The 16,867-nt window shown below is 46.7% G+C and overlaps 3 protein-coding genes across 10 annotated transcripts in view; 1 reads left to right on the forward strand and 2 right to left on the reverse strand.

Annotated features, from left to right (window-relative positions):
- Positions 1-267: 267 nt before the first annotated feature.
- Positions 268-1,402, reverse strand: LOC135096250 (gastrula zinc finger protein XlCGF8.2DB-like). Its single transcript, XM_063997616.1, has 2 exons — positions 640-1,402; positions 268-332 (listed from the first exon to the last, which is right to left on the reverse strand). The coding sequence occupies exons 1-2, from the start codon at positions 1,400-1,402 to the stop codon at positions 268-270; spliced, it is 828 nt and encodes a 275-aa protein (XP_063853686.1).
- A 119-nt stretch (positions 1,403-1,521) lies between these two features.
- LOC135096348 (gastrula zinc finger protein XlCGF57.1-like) lies at positions 1,522-15,184 on the reverse strand. Of its 7 annotated transcripts, none has more exons than XR_010264706.1 (6): positions 14,909-15,047; positions 14,077-14,187; positions 4,803-7,158; positions 4,176-4,356; positions 3,354-3,459; positions 1,522-1,895 (listed from the first exon to the last, which is right to left on the reverse strand). XR_010264706.1 is itself a non-coding variant. In XM_063997802.1 (3 exons), the coding sequence occupies exons 1-3, from the start codon at positions 15,167-15,169 to the stop codon at positions 10,693-10,695; spliced, it is 1,899 nt and encodes a 632-aa protein (XP_063853872.1). In that variant the 5' UTR covers positions 15,170-15,184; the 3' UTR covers positions 9,885-10,692. The 7 variants fall into 7 exon arrangements, 4 of the variants coding, with proteins under 4 accessions (XP_063853872.1, XP_063853873.1, XP_063853874.1 ...); XR_010264705.1 differs by having other exon boundaries at positions 1,528-1,895; positions 3,354-3,464; XM_063997802.1 differs by lacking the exons at positions 1,522-1,895; positions 3,354-3,459; positions 4,176-4,356; positions 4,803-7,158 and adding an exon at positions 9,885-12,224 and having other exon boundaries at positions 14,077-14,182; positions 14,909-15,184.
- Positions 15,185-16,821: 1,637 nt separating this feature from the next.
- The window catches only part of LOC135096383 (serine/threonine-protein kinase 32B-like), a 19,362-nt gene continuing 19,316 nt past the window's right edge, over positions 16,822-16,867 (forward strand). For both annotated transcript variants that reach the window (XR_010264726.1, XM_063997854.1), the window contains exon 1: positions 16,822-16,867. This exon is cut by the window's right edge and continues 114 nt beyond it. The gene's annotated coding sequence lies outside the window, so the exon portion shown is untranslated.

Here is a 16,867-nt window from a genome sequence, read left to right on the forward strand (position 1 = left end):
CAGCTGGTTTGTGGCAGTAATGTTGTGGCCAGTCACCACACCACACCCACAAGTCACCACTGGTATTGCCAGCTGGTTTGTGGCAGTAATGTTGTGGCCAGTCACCACACCACACCCACAAGTCACCACTGGTATTGTCAGGGCAAATCTTTTCCCACACTGCAGGCCTGGGAACTTTCTCTCCCTGTTTTCTGCATTTTCTTGTTTCATTGTTTGGTGAGTGCAATGGCCCCAAGCCTGGGGTCTAAAGTTACACCCTAAGCAGTGTTACCAGTGTATCCGAGGGCTCTCTTCAGGACGGCGACTGTTCCCTTCGCCGCGGCTGTTTGTACCTCCTGGGCACTCGGGAGGACCCAGTGTGGGTGAGGATGTGTGTGTCAAGAGAACGCTTCCAGGTAAATCTTTTCCCACACTCCAGGCACTGGAACTTTCTCTCCCCAGTGTGGGTGAGGATGTGTGTGTCAAGGGAACCCTTCTGGGTAAATCTTTTCCCACACTCCAGGCACTGGAACTTTCTCTCCCCAGTGTGGGTGAGGATGTGTGTGTCAAGATTACCTTTCTGGGTAAATCTTTTCCCACACTCCAGGCACTGAAACTTTCTCTCCCCAGTGTGGGTGAGGATGTGTGTGTCAAGATTACCTTTCTGGGTAAATCTTTTCCCACACTCCAGGCACTGGAACTTTCTCTCCCCAGTGTGGGTGAGGATGTGTAAGTCAAGAGAGCGCTTCCAGGTAAATCTTTTCCCACACTCCAGGCACTGGAACTTTCTCTCCCCAGTGTGGGTGAGGATGTGTTTGTCAAGAGCACATTTATGAATAAATCTTTTCCCACACTCCATGCACTGGAACTTTCTCTCCCCAGTGTGGGTGAGGATGTGTTTGTTAAGATTACCTTTATGAATAAATCTTTTTCCACACTCCAGGCACTGGAACTTTCTCTCCCCAGTGTGGGTGAGGATGTGTGTGTCAAGGGAACCCTTCTGGGTAAATCTTTTCCCACACTCCAGGCACTGGAACTTTCTCTCCCCAGTGTGGGTGAGGATGTGTTTGTTAAGATCACCTTTCTGGGTGAATCTTTTCCCACACTCCAGACACTGGAACTTTCTCTCCCCAGTGTGGGTGAGGATGTGTGATGCAAGATGACTCTTCCGGGCAAATGTCTTCCCGCAGTGGTCACACTTGTGGTTCCTGCCGCCAGTGTGGGTGGCAGTGTGTTCAGTGGGGCCAGTCCTGCCTCTCAGCCTTGTCTTGCCGGCATGGGAGAGGACGTGTCTGGCAATGGCAGCCTTGGTGGAGCACACTTTGTCGCAGTGGTCACAAGTGTAGGTCCTCACGCCTGGGGTCGCCTGCTGCTCCCAGCTGTTCCTGCTGCTGCTGCTGCTGCCTGGCGTCACATCCTCCATTGCAACACTGCTCCTGGCCGCGGCCGGTCCTGCAGGAACCCTGGGGCTGCGCCGAGGATGCACGGAGGGAGTCCCTTCGCTGGACGCAGACCTGGCACCTGTAACAGAGGAGGCCGTCACCACACAGGCAGCGAGGGGCTTCCTGCCTCAGCCTCAGCCTAACACACAGCCTCCACAGACAAGATACACCTGGCACCTGTAACAGAGGAGGCCGTCACCACGCAGGCAGCAAGAGGCTTCCTGCCTCAGCCTCAGCCTAACACACAGCCTCCATACAGAGTAGGGCCGCCACACAACAACTGACTCTGTGCGGGCCACCACAGCCGTGCAAAGAGCGAGCAAATCAGTTTTTGTTGGTGGTAACTTGTGACAAAGAACCAAGTGTTGACAGCAGTGGTGCAGCGTTCTGAGTGGCCGGCCACTGACCTGAGGGGCTCTGGGGCAGAGTGGATGGGAGGACTTGCCAGCCTTTGTAGGAGGAGGCAGTAGACACCTGCCAAAACAATAATTACTCCCAGTGAGGTGTGCAGCAGTGTTCAGGGGGTGCTGTGAACTTGCACCTTGCCTAGTCAGACTCTTTCAGCTCTGTCTGTCAACATCTACCTTTCCTTCTTGCTGGAAGTTTGCCTACATTCAACCTGTTCCTAAAAAGGGTGACCGTTCTAATTCCTCAAACTACGAGTACCGTCCTATTGCTTTAATTTCCTGCCTATCTAAAGTTTTTGAGTCTATCCTGAACAGGAAGATTCTTAAACATCTATCACTTGACAACCTTCTGTCTGATCGCCAGTATGGGTTCCGTCAAGGCCGCTCTACTGGTGATCTTCTGGCTTTCCTTACTGAGTCTTGGTCATCCTCTTTTAGAGATTTTGGTGAAACTTTTGCTGTTGCCTTGGACATATCAAAAGCTTTTGATAGAGTCTGGCACAAAGCTTTCATTTCCAAACTACCCTCCTACGGTTTTTATCCTTCTCTCTGTAACTTCATCTCAAGTTTCCTTTCTGACCGTTCTATTGCTGCTGTGGTAGAAGGTCACTGTTCTTCTCCTAAATCTACTAACAGTGGTGTTCCTCAGGGTTCTGTCCTGTCACCCACTCTCTTCTTATTATTCATTAATGATCTTCTAAACCAAACTTGTTGTCCTATCCACTCCTACGCTGATGATACCACCCTGCACTTTTCCACGTCTTTTCATAGACGTCCAACCCTTCAGGAGGTAAACATATCACGCAGGGAAGCCACAGAACGCTTGACTTCTGATCTTTCTGATTGGGGCAGAGCAAACTTGGTAATTCCTCCATCTATCAACTCAACACAACCTTTTCAATGACACTCAACTGTCCCCCTCTTCTACACTGAACATCCTCGGTCTGTCCTTTACTTATAATCTGAACTGGAAACTTCACATCTCATCTCTAGCTAAAACAGCTTCTATGAAGTTAGGTGTTCTGAGACGTCTCCGCCAGCTTTTCTCACCCCCCCAGCTGCTAACTCTGTACAAGGGCCTTATCCGTCCATGTATGGAGTATGCTTCACATGTCTGGGGGGGTTCCACTCATACTGCTCTTCTAGACAGGGTGGAATCAAAAGTTTTTCGTCTCATCAACTCCTCTCCTCTAACTGACTGTCTTCAGCCTCTCTCTCACCGCCGCAATGTTGCATCTCTAGCTGTCTTCTACCGCTATTTTCACGCTGACTGCTCCTCTGATCTTGCTAACTGCATGCCTCCCCTCCTTCCGCGGCCTCGCTGCACAACACTTTCTTCTTTCTCTCACCCCTATTCTGTCCACCTCTCTAACGCAAGAATTAACCAGTATTCTCAATTATTCATCCCTTTCTCTGGTAAACTCTGGAACTCCCTGCCTGCTTCTGTATTTCCACCTTCCCGTGACTTGAATTCCTTCAAGAGGGAGGTTTCAAGACACTTATTCATCAATTTTTGACCACTGACCCGAGGGGCTCTGGGGCAGAATGGACGGGAGGACTTGCCGGCCACTGACCCGAGGGGCTCTGGGGCAGAATGGACTTGCTGGTGGGGTCTTGCCGTCTCGCCACTGCTGTCCTGCCGGAAAACACACAAACAAATGAAACAACGATAAACAAACAAACAAATAACAAAAATAAAACAAGAAGACAAAGAAGGTTAACTGACGTCCTGCGTTGCTGCCACTGTTGTGACGGCAACATTTTGTCAAAAAAAACCTAGCCTAACCTAAAGTTAACCTGACTTGCCATAACATAATATAACAAATATATCACACAAAATAAGCACACCTACCTTAACACAACTAACACCAAACAACCGGCACTAGTGTGCACGTGGGGCTCCAGGCTGGCTACGCCTTGTCCGGCAGGTCTGAGTTGCCAGTTGTGTATTTTCCCTGCACTGCTACCAGGTCAGGCGAGGATACCCCCCCCCTCTCTCTCTCTCTCTTCTGACAAGACATATGATCACTATTACATAGCTAAATGTGCATAGTCTCTCTCTCTCTAGACCTGCCGGACGCGGCCTAGCCAGCCGGGGACCCCACATCGACTGTAGTGCCACACAGCCTAACCTAACCCAGCGCAGCAGTGCACAAGATGTCTGCCTATTATTCCCCAGGCAACACTTCACCAGGCAGGCAGCACCAGCAGACAGCCAGGCGGCGCCGCCACGCCTTGGGAATAAAAGAAATGAACAAACAAACAAACAAACCACAACAAGAGTGACGGTGACCACCACCTCAGTCACTCGCCTCCCGACATTGACTTGTTCCCCGCCCACCATTACCTGCACGCCCTCAGGTGAGGCCAGGGAGGCGCCGCCAGTCCGCCAGGTGGCCACAGGTGACCCAGGCCAGCTCAAACACAGGCGCAATCTGCCGCACACTCGGCGTGACCTGACCACTGACCACAGCACCACGCGGACGCCGCCTCTGTTCCCTCCACCAGACTTGATCTTGATCTTGATGCTACAGGTGGCACAGGAATTATTCAGCGTTGCCAGATTGTTTTGGCCATATTATCGTACTACACTAGTTGAAATTATTGTACTTCTGGTAAAATTGTCGTACATATGTAATTATTCCAAATATTATGCAAAACTGCCACTTTCCAAATATAGAATTTAGGTTATATATATATATATATATATATATATATATATATATATATATATATATATATATATATATATATATATATATATATATATATATATATAAAGACAGAGAGAGAGAGAGAGAGAGAGAGAGAGAGAGAGAGAGAGAGAGAGAGAGAGAGAGAGAGAGAGAGAGAGTGTGTGTGTGTGTAATGAAAAACAACAACAATGCCCTTAACAAACAAAACACTTTCCTAAGTACATATCATTAATAATTGGAGAAAAACTACAGGACACTTGGTTAAGTTGTTTACTTACTATGTAGGAGATTAGTGGTCTTGTTCTTCTATATATACATGGGGCACGTCGTCAGCAGCCCCGGCACTCTCTTCATTGGAGGAATATAGCACTCTTGATGTCATGTTTTTTATCATTGACTTTGATTGATGGCTTGAAGGTCGTACAGTCACTGCTGGATGTGGACGCAACACACTGCTTCGCTAGGATCATGTCTCTTACGGTTTCTGTTATTAGCTTATTTCTGTCTTTTGTTTTCACACGGTTTACACTAGAGAAGCAGCACTCACAGTCAGCATTAGCATGAGGCAAAGAAAGACATCCTAGTGAAAAGTCTGAAACAAGCTTAAACTTGGGGTTTCCATCACTATCCTCCAGAGTTTTTATGGCACACCAAAATTTATCAGGCTGGTTGTAATTGCTTTTGTCCACTTTTTTCGCCATGTTGGTAATGGATTCAGGCAGATCTTCTACGGCAAGCCTCTTCCACTCATCGTCCAGTTGCTGGAGGGTAGAATCATCCTGGGCAATGATTCGGGGAAGGTGTGTCGCGAGGGGCACCACACTTTGCTCTTGCACTTTGCCCTGGATGCCTAGAACACTGGCTGGCTCCAGCATGTGCATTCTTGAAAGGACTTCTTCATCTCAGAAATGAAATCTCTTCCTGATCTGTTCTGCTGCTACTATCAAAAATAATCTGCAGTGGAAGCCAAACTCGTACATTTCCTTTTTTTGCTTGCTTAATTCTGGATTGTCTGTTACTGTTTTTAAGACAGATGCACCCAAATACACCTGCTCTAGCATCAGGAACTCACGTTGATATCTTGGATCAACTTTTGAAAGCATGGTTTTCACAATGTATTCATGGTTCATGTACATCAGTAGCAATTCTTTATATAAATTACAAACCTGCCTGTGCAATTCAGTTATGACCACTCTTTCACTTTGAAATAAAAGGTTCAGCTGAGTAAACTTTGGTAATACTGAAGAAAGGAAGCAGTAGTAAAGCCTGGTAAATGGACTGTGTTACTGTACGTAAAGCGTTTGTACCTCACGTCATTATTCCTCGGCATTTATAAGTGAAATGTTCAATAGTCTTCTATTTGCATGAAAACGTGTAACATGTGTGAGTATCAGTATTCAGTGCTATATTGAGCACAAAGCCGATGCTCACTTGTTGGTAGTGTGGGGTTAACCTGCTGGTCGCCTGCGGGCATCACTCACGGCCAAGTCGCGCTCAGACAAAGACGGGCAGGATGGTGACCGAGGTAAATACTTTAATTTTGTGGTAAAAACTGCTTGTCATAGTGCCAAGTTGACTGCATGTATTGTTAATGAATACTGTAATATGTTGAAAGTGTTTAATATCAGCGTGTAACGTTATCTTGTAAGAAATTGAGACAGAGAACTTGTCCGCAGTTGTTACGGTCGTGCCTACCTCATCAATAAACGTGTCAGGGAGAACTGCCTCTCCTCTACCCTACGATGATGGTGTGATTGGTAAAACAGATCACCTGAGAGCCAACTCATGCCCAGCCGCTGCGACTACAGTTCTGGTGACAGATTAACAACATTTCTACATTGCAAAGGCTGTAGTTGAAGTGACGCGGGTTTTTAAGGGTGTTTTTGTGGTTCTGGTGACAGATTAACAACATTTCTACATTGCAAAGGCTGTAGTTGAAGTGACACGGGTTTTTAAGGGTGTTTTTGTGGTTCTGGTGACAGATTAACAACATTTCTACATTGCAAAGGCTGTAGTTGAAGTGACGCGGGTTTTTAAGGGTGTTTTTGTGGTTCTGGTGAAAGATTAACAAAATTTCTACATTCCAAAGGCTGTAGTTGAAGTGGCGCGGGTTTTTAAGGGTGTTTTTGTGGTTCTGGTGACAGATTAACAACATTTCTACATTGCAAAGGCTGTAGTTGAAGTGACGCGGGTTTTTAAGGGTGTTTTTGTGGTTCTGGTGACAGATTAACAACATTTCTACATTGCAAAGGCTGTAGTTGAAGTGACACGGGTTTTTAAGGGTGTTTTTGTGGTTCTGGTGACAGATTAACAACATTTCTACATTGCAAAGGCTGTAGTTGAAGTGACACGGGTTTTTAAGGGTGTTTTTGTGGTTCTGGTGACAGATTAACAACATTTCTACATTGCAAAGGCTGTAGTTGAAGTGACACGGGTTTTTAAGGGTGTTTTTGTGGTTCTGGTGACAGGTTAACAACATTTTCTACATTGCAAAGGCTGTAGTTGAAGTGACGCGGGCTGTGGCAGAGCTGAAGCACCACTCAGCGCCGGTCAGCACCGTGGAGTGGCACCCCAGCGAGGGTTCCTTGCTGGTCAGCGGGGGGAAGGACGACGCCATCTTGCAGTGGGACCTGGCTGTGGAGAGGGAGGCAGCTGAGGAGTGGGAGGTGGGTGGTGGTGGTGGTGGTGGGATGGAGGGGAGAGGAGAGGAGGAGGAGGAGGAGGAGGAGGTTGTAGTAGTGGTAGTAGTAGTTATAGTCATAGTAGTAGTAATAGTAGTAGTTAGGTTAATCTAGGGTAGGTTAGATTAAGTTAGGTTTGTTTAGGTTAAGTTAAGGTAGGTTTGGTTTGGTTAAGTTAGGATGAAGTTCAATATAGTTAGGTTTTAGTGTGTGTGTGTGTGTGTGTGTGTGTGTGTGTGTGTACTTTTTCTTTTTGTTGTTTTGTTTGTTTTGTTTGTTTTCCTGCATGTCAGCGCCCCAGGAGGCTACAAAACAATGTGCAGGTGTGTGTGGGCGTTGGAGGGGAAGAGGTGGTGCCGTGGTGGTGGCTGGCCGTCAACTGAGGTCGGACGGGAGACGAGGAGTGAAGGAGGGAAGGAAAGAAAGGACTGGATAGACATTATGAGGTGACAGAGGCAAGGAAGCAAGCAAGCAAGGAAAGGAGGAGTGCAGAAACAGTACAACAGGATTATTAATTAAAACCAAGTGTGCATGGCAGCTCTTAGACAAAGCTTAGGTTAAGTTAGAAGGAGGAGGAGGAGGAGGAAAAACAGGAGAAATAGAGATAGGAAGAAGAGAAAGGTGAGAAAGAATAACCTTACCAAACTTAACCTAACCTAAACTTTACCTAACCTTATCTAACACCCTCCTCCCCCCCGCCCCCCCAGGATGTGCCAGAGCAGCTGCTGTTCGTGCACCGCGGTCAGCAGGAGGTGAAGGAGTTACACTGGCACCCTCAGATCCCCGGCCTGCTGGTGTCCACGGCTCACAGCGGCTTCAGTATCTTAAAGCCCATCAGCTGCTGAGGTGTGTGGGGGGGTGAGGGGGAGAGAGGGGAGGGGTGTGTGTGTGTGTGTGTGTGTGTGAGAGAGAGAGGGGGGTTAGAGAGGGAGGGACAGGAAGGAGGAAGTAGTGAAGAAGGAAGGAGAGAGAGGGTGAAAAATGAAGGTGTGTGTGTGTGTGTGTGTGTGTTGAGTGGCACACAAATAAGTCTTCTTTGTCAACTTGATCCGTAGCCTTTAAAACTCTGTATATAGCAATCAGCTCCCCTCTTTCTCTTCTCTCTGCTAATGATGCAAGCTTCAGTCTCATTAATGTTTCTTCACAGGTTAAATCTGTCAGGCTTGGCACCAGTTTGGCTGCAGCTGTTTGGATCCTCTCTGTTTTCCTTGTTTCCTTTTCATTATGGGGTGAGCAAACAATTGTGGCATATTTGGTGGAGTCACATATTCCACGAACCTTCTCATCATCTCCTCATCCATGGAAGCCAGTGCCCCTTTCATCTTTCTTACTAACTCACAGGTTTCCCCAACTATTTTGTTGACATGTTTTTTCTGGTGACAAATTATCACTCATTCTAATTCCCAAGTCTTTTTCTTCTTGGGTTTTATTAATGTCCACTTCTCCCGTGGTGTAGCAACTTGTCAGGCTTCTTTTGCCTTTTTCCTAATTCCATCACCATGTGCGTGTGTGTGTGTGTGACTAATTGACTGACTAACCATATATAAACATTCCTTACACACACACACACACACACACCTTTTCCAATTCTTTTTTATTATTATTTTAAAGAATCTCTCCCTCTCTCTCTCTCCTGTTTATCTGTTTTATTTATATTTATTCACATTTGGCTCATTATTTTTTGTATTGTTTTGCATTTGCTTGTTGTTCCTCTGTTTATCCATTATACTTCAGTTCCTCCATCATTATTCCTTCATTTCTTTTGCTTTGATCAACTTTTCCTTGCTCTTTCTGTATTTTGCCCGTTTTCTTTGCATTTCTTAAAGTCCTTCCTCTATTTCGTCCATTTTCTTCAGTTCCTCCAATTATTGCTTCCTTCCCGTGTTCCCTCCTGCGGGTCTCGTCACAATACTCGGCAAGGAGAGAACAACAAAACAAACAAACAAAACAACAACAACAATAATAATAATAAAGTAGCAATTATTATTAATTTTTGTTATTATTATTGTTATTGTTGTTGTATGTATGTTTTGAAATGGTTTTATTTGGATTCTCTCTCTCTCTCTCTCACTCTCTCTGTCCTACACACACACACACACACACACACTGTATCATGTACAGCGTATATTTTCATAAGTGGATGCATTTTATATATAACAGCGAGTTATAGTGGAGTTGTAAGTTATTGGTGGTGTTATTGTTGTTATTCTTCTTCTAAGCCAAATTGTTGATGAAGAAGAAGAAGAAGAAGAAGAGTGAATGGGTTTAGTTTTGAATAATTTTAATAACAATTTTCCAGCTTATATTTGAAGAAAATGGATGTTGTAATATATTATAAGAGTGAAGAAATGAAGTGTTTTATTATCATTAATAGTAGTAGTGGTGGTGGTGGTGGTGGTAGTACACAAGAACACAAGGGTTGGTGCGGGAAGCCATCAGGCCCACACGTGGCAGTCCCTGCCCTGTACAAAACACACCTGTCTGTTTCCACCTGTCATCCCTGTCCAAACACTTGTCTAACACTTCAAAGCTCTGTAATGACTCACTCTGCACTAACAACCTGACTACTGAGTCTATTCCAGTCATCCACCGCTGTGTTTGTCATGCGAGGATTAATACTGGCCACTTTGTACACACACACACACACACATCAAGTACTGTTAACAACATAACTCAGCATTCTAGCAACAAAAGTTTATTCCAACACTTGAGTACAAAGTAACAACACACAAACACTAGTCACTCCAAGTCCCTCACACACCACCACCACATCCACAACACCTCACCCCCCACAGGTGTGTTTGGATGTGTCTGGCAACACCACTCTTGCTACACAAACACTGCCACAAACACCACACCTGTACTTCCTTACCACAGTGTGGGTGAGGATGTTTGTCAACATTACATTGCAGGATAAACCTTTTGGCCAGTCACCACACCACACCCACAAGTCACCACTGGTATTGCCAGCTGGTTTGTGGCAGTAATGTTGTGGCCAGTCACCACACCACACCCACAAGTCACCACTGGTATTGCCAGCTGGTTTGTGGCAGTAATGTTGTGGCCAGTCACCACACCACACCCACAAGTCACCACTGGTATTGCCAGCTGGTTTGTGGCAGTAATGTTGTGGCCAGTCACCACACCACACCCACAAGTCACCACTGGTATTGCCAGCTGGTTTGTGGCAGTAATGTTGTGGCCAGTCACCACACCACACCCACAAGTCACCACTGGTATTGCCAGCTGGTTTGTGGCAGTAATGTTGTGGCCAGTCACCACACCACACCCACAAGTCACCACTGGTATTGCCAGGGCAAATCTTTTCCCACACTGCAGGCCTGGGAACTTTCTCTCCCTGTTTTCTGCATTTTCTTGTTTCATTGTTTGGTGAGTGCAATGGCCCCAAGCCTGGGGTCTAAAGTTACACCCTAAGCAGTGTTACCAGTGTATCCGAGGGCTCTCTTCAGGACGGCGACTGTTCCCTTCACCGCGGCTGTTTGTACCTCCTGGGCACTCGGGAGGACCCAGTGTGGGTGAGGATGTGTCTGTCAAGAGAACGCTTCCAGGTAAATCTTTTCCCACACTCCAGGCACTGGAACTTTCTCTCCCCAGTGTGGGTGAGGATGTGTGTGTCAAGGGAACCCTTCTGGGTAAATCTTTTCCCACACTCCAGGCACTGGAACTTTCTCTCCCCAGTGTGGGTGAGGATGTGTGTGTCAAGGGAACCCTTCTGGGTAAATCTTTTCCCACACTCCAGGCACTGGAACTTTCTCTCCCCAGTGTGGGTGAGGATGTGTGTGTCAAGATGGCCTTTCTGGGTAAATCTTTTCCCACACTCCAGGCACTGGAACTTTCTCTCCCCAGTGTGGGTGAGGATGTGTTTGTTAAGATTACCTTTATGAATAAATCTTTTCCCACACTCCAGGCACTGGAACCTTCTCTCCCCAGTGTGGGTGAGGATGTGTAAGTCAAGAGAATGCTTGCAGGTAAATCTTTTCCCACACTCCAGGCACTGGAACTTTCTCTCCCCAGTGTGGGTGAGGATGTGTGTGTCAAGGGAACCCTTCTGGGTAAATCTTTTCCCACACTCCAGGCACTGGAACTTTCTCTCCCCAGTGTGGGTGAGGATGTGTGTGTCAAGGGAACCCTTCTGGGTAAATCTTTTCCCACACTCCAGGCACTGGAACTTTCTCTCCCCAGTGTGGGTGAGGATGTGTCTGTTAAGATCACCTTTCTGGGTAAATCTTTTCCCACACTCCAGGCACTGGAACTTTCTCTCCCCAGTGTGGGTGAGGATGTGTGTGTCAAGGGAATCCTTCCTGGTAAATCTTTTCCCACACTCCAGGCACTGGAACTTTCTCTCCCCAGTGTGGGTGAGGATGTGTGTGTCAAGATGGCCTTTCTGGGTGAATCTTTTCCCACACTCCAGGCACTGGAACTTTCTCTCCCCAGTGTGGGTGAGGATGTGTTTGTTAAGATTACCTTTATGAATAAATCTTTTCCCACACTCCAGGCACTGGAACTTTCTCTCCCCAGTGTGGGTGAGGATGTGTGTGTCAAGATGGCCTTTCTGGGTGAATCTTTTCCCACACTCCAGACACTGGAACTTTCTCTCCCCAGTGTGGGTGAGGATGTGTGATGCAAGATGACTCTTCCGGGCAAATGTCTTCCCGCAGTGGTCACACTTGTGGTTCCTGCCGCCAGTGTGGGTGGCAGTGTGTTCAGTGGGGCCACTCCTGCCTCTCAGCCTTGTCTTGCCGGCATGGGAGAGGACGTGTCTGGCAATGGCAGCCTTGGTGGAGCACACTTTGCCGCAGTGGTCACAAGTGTAGGTCCTCACGCCTGGGGTCGCCTGCTGCTCCCAGCTGTTCCTGCTGCTGCTGCTGCTGCTGCTGCTGCCTGGCGTCACATCCTCCATTGCAACACTGCTCCTGGCCGCGGCCGGTCCTGCAGGAACCCTGGGGCTGCGCCGAGGATGCACGGAGGGAGTCCCTTCGCTGGACGCAGACCTGGCACCTGTAACAGAGGAGGCCGTCACCACACAGGCAGCGAGGGGCTTCCTGCCTCAGCCTCAGCCTAACACACAGCCTCCACAGACAAGATACACCTGGCACCTGTAACAGAGGAGGCCGTCACCACGCAGGCAGCGAGGGGCTTCCTGCCTCAGCCTCAGCCTAACACACAGCCTCCATACAGAGTAGGGCCGCCACACAACAACTGACTCTGTGCGGGTCACCACAGCCGTGCAAAGAGCGAGCCAATCAGTTTTTGTTGGTGGTAACTTGTGACAAAGAAGCAAGTGTTGACAGCAGTGGTGCAGCGTTCTGAGTGGCCGGCCACTGACCTGAGGGGCTCTGGGGCAGAGTGGATGGGAGGACTTGCCAGCCTTTGTAGGAGGAGGCAGTAGACACCTGCCAAAACAATAATTACTCCCAGTGAGGTGTGCAGCAGTGTTCAGGGGGTGCTGTGAACTTGCACCTTGCCTAGTCAGACTCTTTCAGCTCTGTCTGTCAACATCTACCTTTCCTTCTTGCTGGAAGTTTGCCTACATTCAACCTGTTCCTAAAAAGGGTGACCGTTCTAATCCCTCAAACTACCGTCCTATTGCTTTAATTTCCTGCCTATCTAAAGTTTTTTAATCTATCCTCAACAAGAAGATTCTTAAACATCTATCACTTGACAACCTTCTATCTGATCGCCAGTATGGGTTCCGTCAAGGCCGCTCTACTGGTGATCTTCTGGCTTTCCTTACTGAGTCTTGGTCATCCTCTTTTAGAGATTTTGGTGAAACTTTTGCTGTTGCCTTGGACATATCAAAAGCTTTTGATAGAGTCTGGCACAAAGCTTTCATTTCCAAACTACCCTCCTACGGTTTCTATCCTTCTCTCTGTAACTTCATCTCAAGTTTCCTTTCTGACCGTTCTATTGCTGCTGTGGTAGACGGTCACTGTTCTTCTCCTAAATCTACTAACAGTGGTGTTCCTCAGGGTTCTGTCCTGTCACCCACTCTCTTCTTATTATTCATTAATGATCTTCTAAACCAAACTTGTTGTCCTATCCACTCCTACGCTGATGATACCACCCTGCACTTTTCCACGTCTTTTCATAGACGTCCAACCCTTCAGGAGGTAAACATATCACGCAGGGAAGCCACAGAACGCTTGACTTCTGATCTTTCTGATTGGGGCAGAGCAAACTTGGTAATTCCTCCATCTATCAACTCAACACAACCTTTTCAATGACACTCAACTGTCCCCCTCTTCTACACTGAACATCCTCGGTCTGTCCTTTACTTATAATCTGAACTGGAAACTTCACATCTCATCTCTAGCTAAAACAGCTTCTATGAAGTTAGGTGTTCTGAGACGTCTCCGCCAGCTTTTCTCACCCCCCCAGCTGCTAACTCTGTACAAGGGCCTTATCCGTCCATGTATGGAGTATGCTTCACATGTCTGGGGGGGTTCCACTCATACTGCTCTTCTAGACAGGGTGGAATCAAAAGTTTTTCGTCTCATCAACTCCTCTCCTCTAACTGACTGTCTTCAGCCTCTCTCTCACCGCCGCAATGTTGCATCTCTAGCTGTCTTCTACCGCTATTTTCACGCTAACTGCTCTTCTGATCTTGCTAACTGCATGCCTCCCCTCCTTCCGCGGCCTCGCTGCACAACACTTTGTTCTCTTCTTTCTCTCACCCCTATTCTGTCCACCTCTCTAACGCAAGAGTTAATCAGTATTCTCAATCATTCATCCCTTTCTCTGGTAAACTCTGGAACTCCCTGCCTGCTTCTGTATTTCCACCTTCCCATGACTTGAATTCCTTCAAGAGGGAGGTTTCAAGACACTTATCCATCAATTTTTGACCACTGACCCGAGGGGCTCTGGGGCAGAATGGACGGGAGGACTTGCCGGCCACTGACCCGAGGGGCTCTGGGGCAGAATGGACTTGCTGGTGGGGTCTTGCCGTCTCGCCACTGCTGTCCTGCCGGAAAACACACAAACAAATAAAACAACGATAAACAAACAAACAAATAACAAAAATAAAACAAGAAGACAAAGAAGGTTAACTGACGTCCTGCGTTGCTGCCACTGTTGTGACGGCAACATTTTGTCAAAAAAAACCTAGCCTAACCTAAAGTTAACCTGACTTGCCATAACATAATATAACAAATATATCACACAAAATAAGCACACCTACCTTAACACAACTAACACCAAACAACCGGCACTACTGTGCACGTGGGGCTCCAGGCTGGCTACGCCTTGTCCGGCAGGTCTGAGTTGCCAGTTGTGTATTTTCCCTGCACTGCTACCAGGTCAGGCGAGGATACCCCCCCCCCCTCTCTCTCTCTCTCTTCTGACAAGACATATGATCACTATTACATAGCTAAATGTGCATAGTCTCTCTCTCTCTCTCTCTCTAGACCTGCCGGACGCGGCCTAGCCAGCCGGGGACCCCACATCGACTGTAGTGCCACACAGCCTAACCTAACCCAGCGCAGCAGTGCACAAGATGTCTGCCTATTATTCCCCAGGCAACACTTCACCAGGCAGGCAGCACCAGCAGACAGCCAGGCGGCGCCGCCACGCCTTGGGAATAAAAGAAATGAACAAACAAACAAACAAACCACAACAAGAGTGACGGTGACCACCACCTCAGTCACTCGCCTCCCGACATTGACTTGTTCCCCGCCCACCATTACCTGCACGCCCTCAGGTGAGGCCAGGGAGGCGCCGCCAGTCCGCCAGGTGGCCACAGGTGACCCAGGCCAGCTCAAACACAGGCGCAATCTGCCGCACACTCGGCGTGACCTGACCACTGACCACAGCACCACGCGGACGGAGCCTCTTGACCTTGATCTTGATGGTACAGGTGGCACAGGCTCACTCCTGAGCCAGGGCTTTGGATCGGCAACTCCTGTAGAAGGGAAAAAAAAAAAAAAAAAAAGAGAAACGAACAGCATCCTGTATCCATCCGTTGAAAAGACACTTTCTCACTCTTCAACTGAACGGATAGACTAATATATATTTCAAGCCATACAATTAACGTATTATATTAAGGAATTAAGAAGAAACTATAATTTAAGTAAATACTAGATGCATAGAAGTGGTTCCAAAAATTATTTCAAAGGATGGTCTCTCGTAAACCTTGTATGTCATTATTACAGTTATATTTAATTACTTACAGGCTGAAAACGCTTGTAAATTCATAACATATACGTAAAAAAAAAAATATAATAAATCTCTTCAGGTGCAGAATATTTGAATAGAGGACCAGATTCATCATTTTATAAAGACTGAGGTTGGCTGTTTGGGAGTTCGAGAATAACAACACTACTGCATCAAACTATTAACTACTGAAGGCCATTCAACCCTTTGACTTTAACCCATTAATGAAAACGCTAAAGGAACATTGAATAAATAAAGAAGGAAGAAAAAGGAAGGAGGGAAGAAGCAGAGGCTAATGTAGAAAGGAGGAAGGAAGACGAAGGAAATGTAGAAAGAAAGAAGAGGGAAGGAAGGATAAATTAGGGATAGGAAGAAGGAAAGGAAGAAAAAAGAGGAGGTGGAATGTTTGAGATTTTCATAAGGGTTTGTAAGAAAAATAAAATCATCCTTTTTCATCGCATTTCATCACCCAGTCACCCTGCTGTGTCTTCCCTCACCCCATCACCCTGCCCTGCCTCGCCTCACCCCCATCACCCCAGTGTAATGTTCAGACGAGACCTTCAGAATAAGAACTGTCTCATAGTGGCTGTTTAAGGGCATGTCCACACCAGCAAACATAGAGTTACTTTATTTTTCGACATTAATTCCTTACCATAATAGAATCGGATATTTCTTATGACCATTTTCTTTGACTCATTATAAGAGAAAACGAAACTTTGGAATGGATAACTTCAATATACATGATGCTTTCTAACAAAATCACTTGAAACGTAATATCACTTCTTTAAACACAACCTCACCCTCTTAGTCCTCTACCAACTCGTTCAATCAGCAGGCAGAGGCGTGTCACAGCTTTCTGGTATACGATGTGTGTGTGAGTGTGTGTGTCGGGGAGGAGGACGGGCTGAAAAGTGGGCGGACTGCGGCTTAATCACTGCACATCACTGTCCACACTTCAGCAGTACACAGGTCACCGTACAGTGCAGTCACCACACAGGCAGGCACGGGGGCGGCCAGACTCGCGCACCGTTGTCAGTCTACTCGGGAAAAAAAATCTACTTGTTTTCTTTTATCACGTCATGTCGCGAAAAAAAAAGAATATAAAGAAAAGGAGAAATGACAAATAAATAATGTATGTCTAAAAAGCAGATTAGTAAATAAGAACGAACCGTAAGCAAATAATAAGAAAATAATAGGTAAAATTAAAGTAAACAGTAAAACAGGAAAGGTAAATAATAATCAAATAAAAATAAAGAAAAAAAAAGGAAGAACCCAAGGGAGGATAAAAAAAAAATGAAAATTAAAAAGAAACTAGAAAAGAAGAATAACAAAATCACGATATTTGAATTTAAGAAGAAAAATAAAGAAAATCCACAGAGAGAGAGAGAGAGAGAGAGAGAGAGAGAGAGAGAGAGAGAGAGAGAGAGAGAGAGAGCACGCCAGTCAGCTTTCAACAGTGAATGTGGAAGGACGCTCGCTCTCACTCTCTCCCA

The sequence above is a fragment of the Scylla paramamosain genome, unplaced genomic scaffold, assembly GCF_035594125.1.
Source record: "Scylla paramamosain isolate STU-SP2022 unplaced genomic scaffold, ASM3559412v1 Contig3, whole genome shotgun sequence".
NCBI lineage: Eukaryota > Metazoa > Arthropoda > Malacostraca > Decapoda > Portunidae > Scylla > Scylla paramamosain.

What these genes read in the sequence shown, in the direction of transcription:
- LOC135096348 (XM_063997802.1), bottom strand. Translation starts at nt 15,169, where the DNA reads ATGCTGTTCGTTTCTCTTTTTTTTTTTTTTTTTTTCCCTTCTACAGGA. An exon ending in CCTCACCTGAGGGCGTGCAG is followed by an intron (nt 14,183 to 14,908) that starts GTAATGGTGGGC and finishes CCGGCAGGACAG; the next exon opens with CAGTGGCGAGACGGCAAGAC. An exon ending in TCTGCCCCAGAGCCCCTCGG is followed by an intron (nt 12,225 to 14,076) that starts GTCAGTGGTCAA and finishes CCTCTGTTACAG; the next exon opens with GTGCCAGGTCTGCGTCCAGC.
- LOC135096250 (XM_063997616.1), bottom strand. Translation starts at nt 1,402, where the DNA reads ATGGAGGATGTGACGCCAGGCAGCAGCAGCAGCAGCAGGAACAGCTGG. An exon ending in GAAAAGATTTACCCAGAAAG is followed by an intron (nt 333 to 639) that starts GTAATCTTGACA and finishes AGTGCCCAGGAG; the next exon opens with GTACAAACAGCCGCGGCGAA.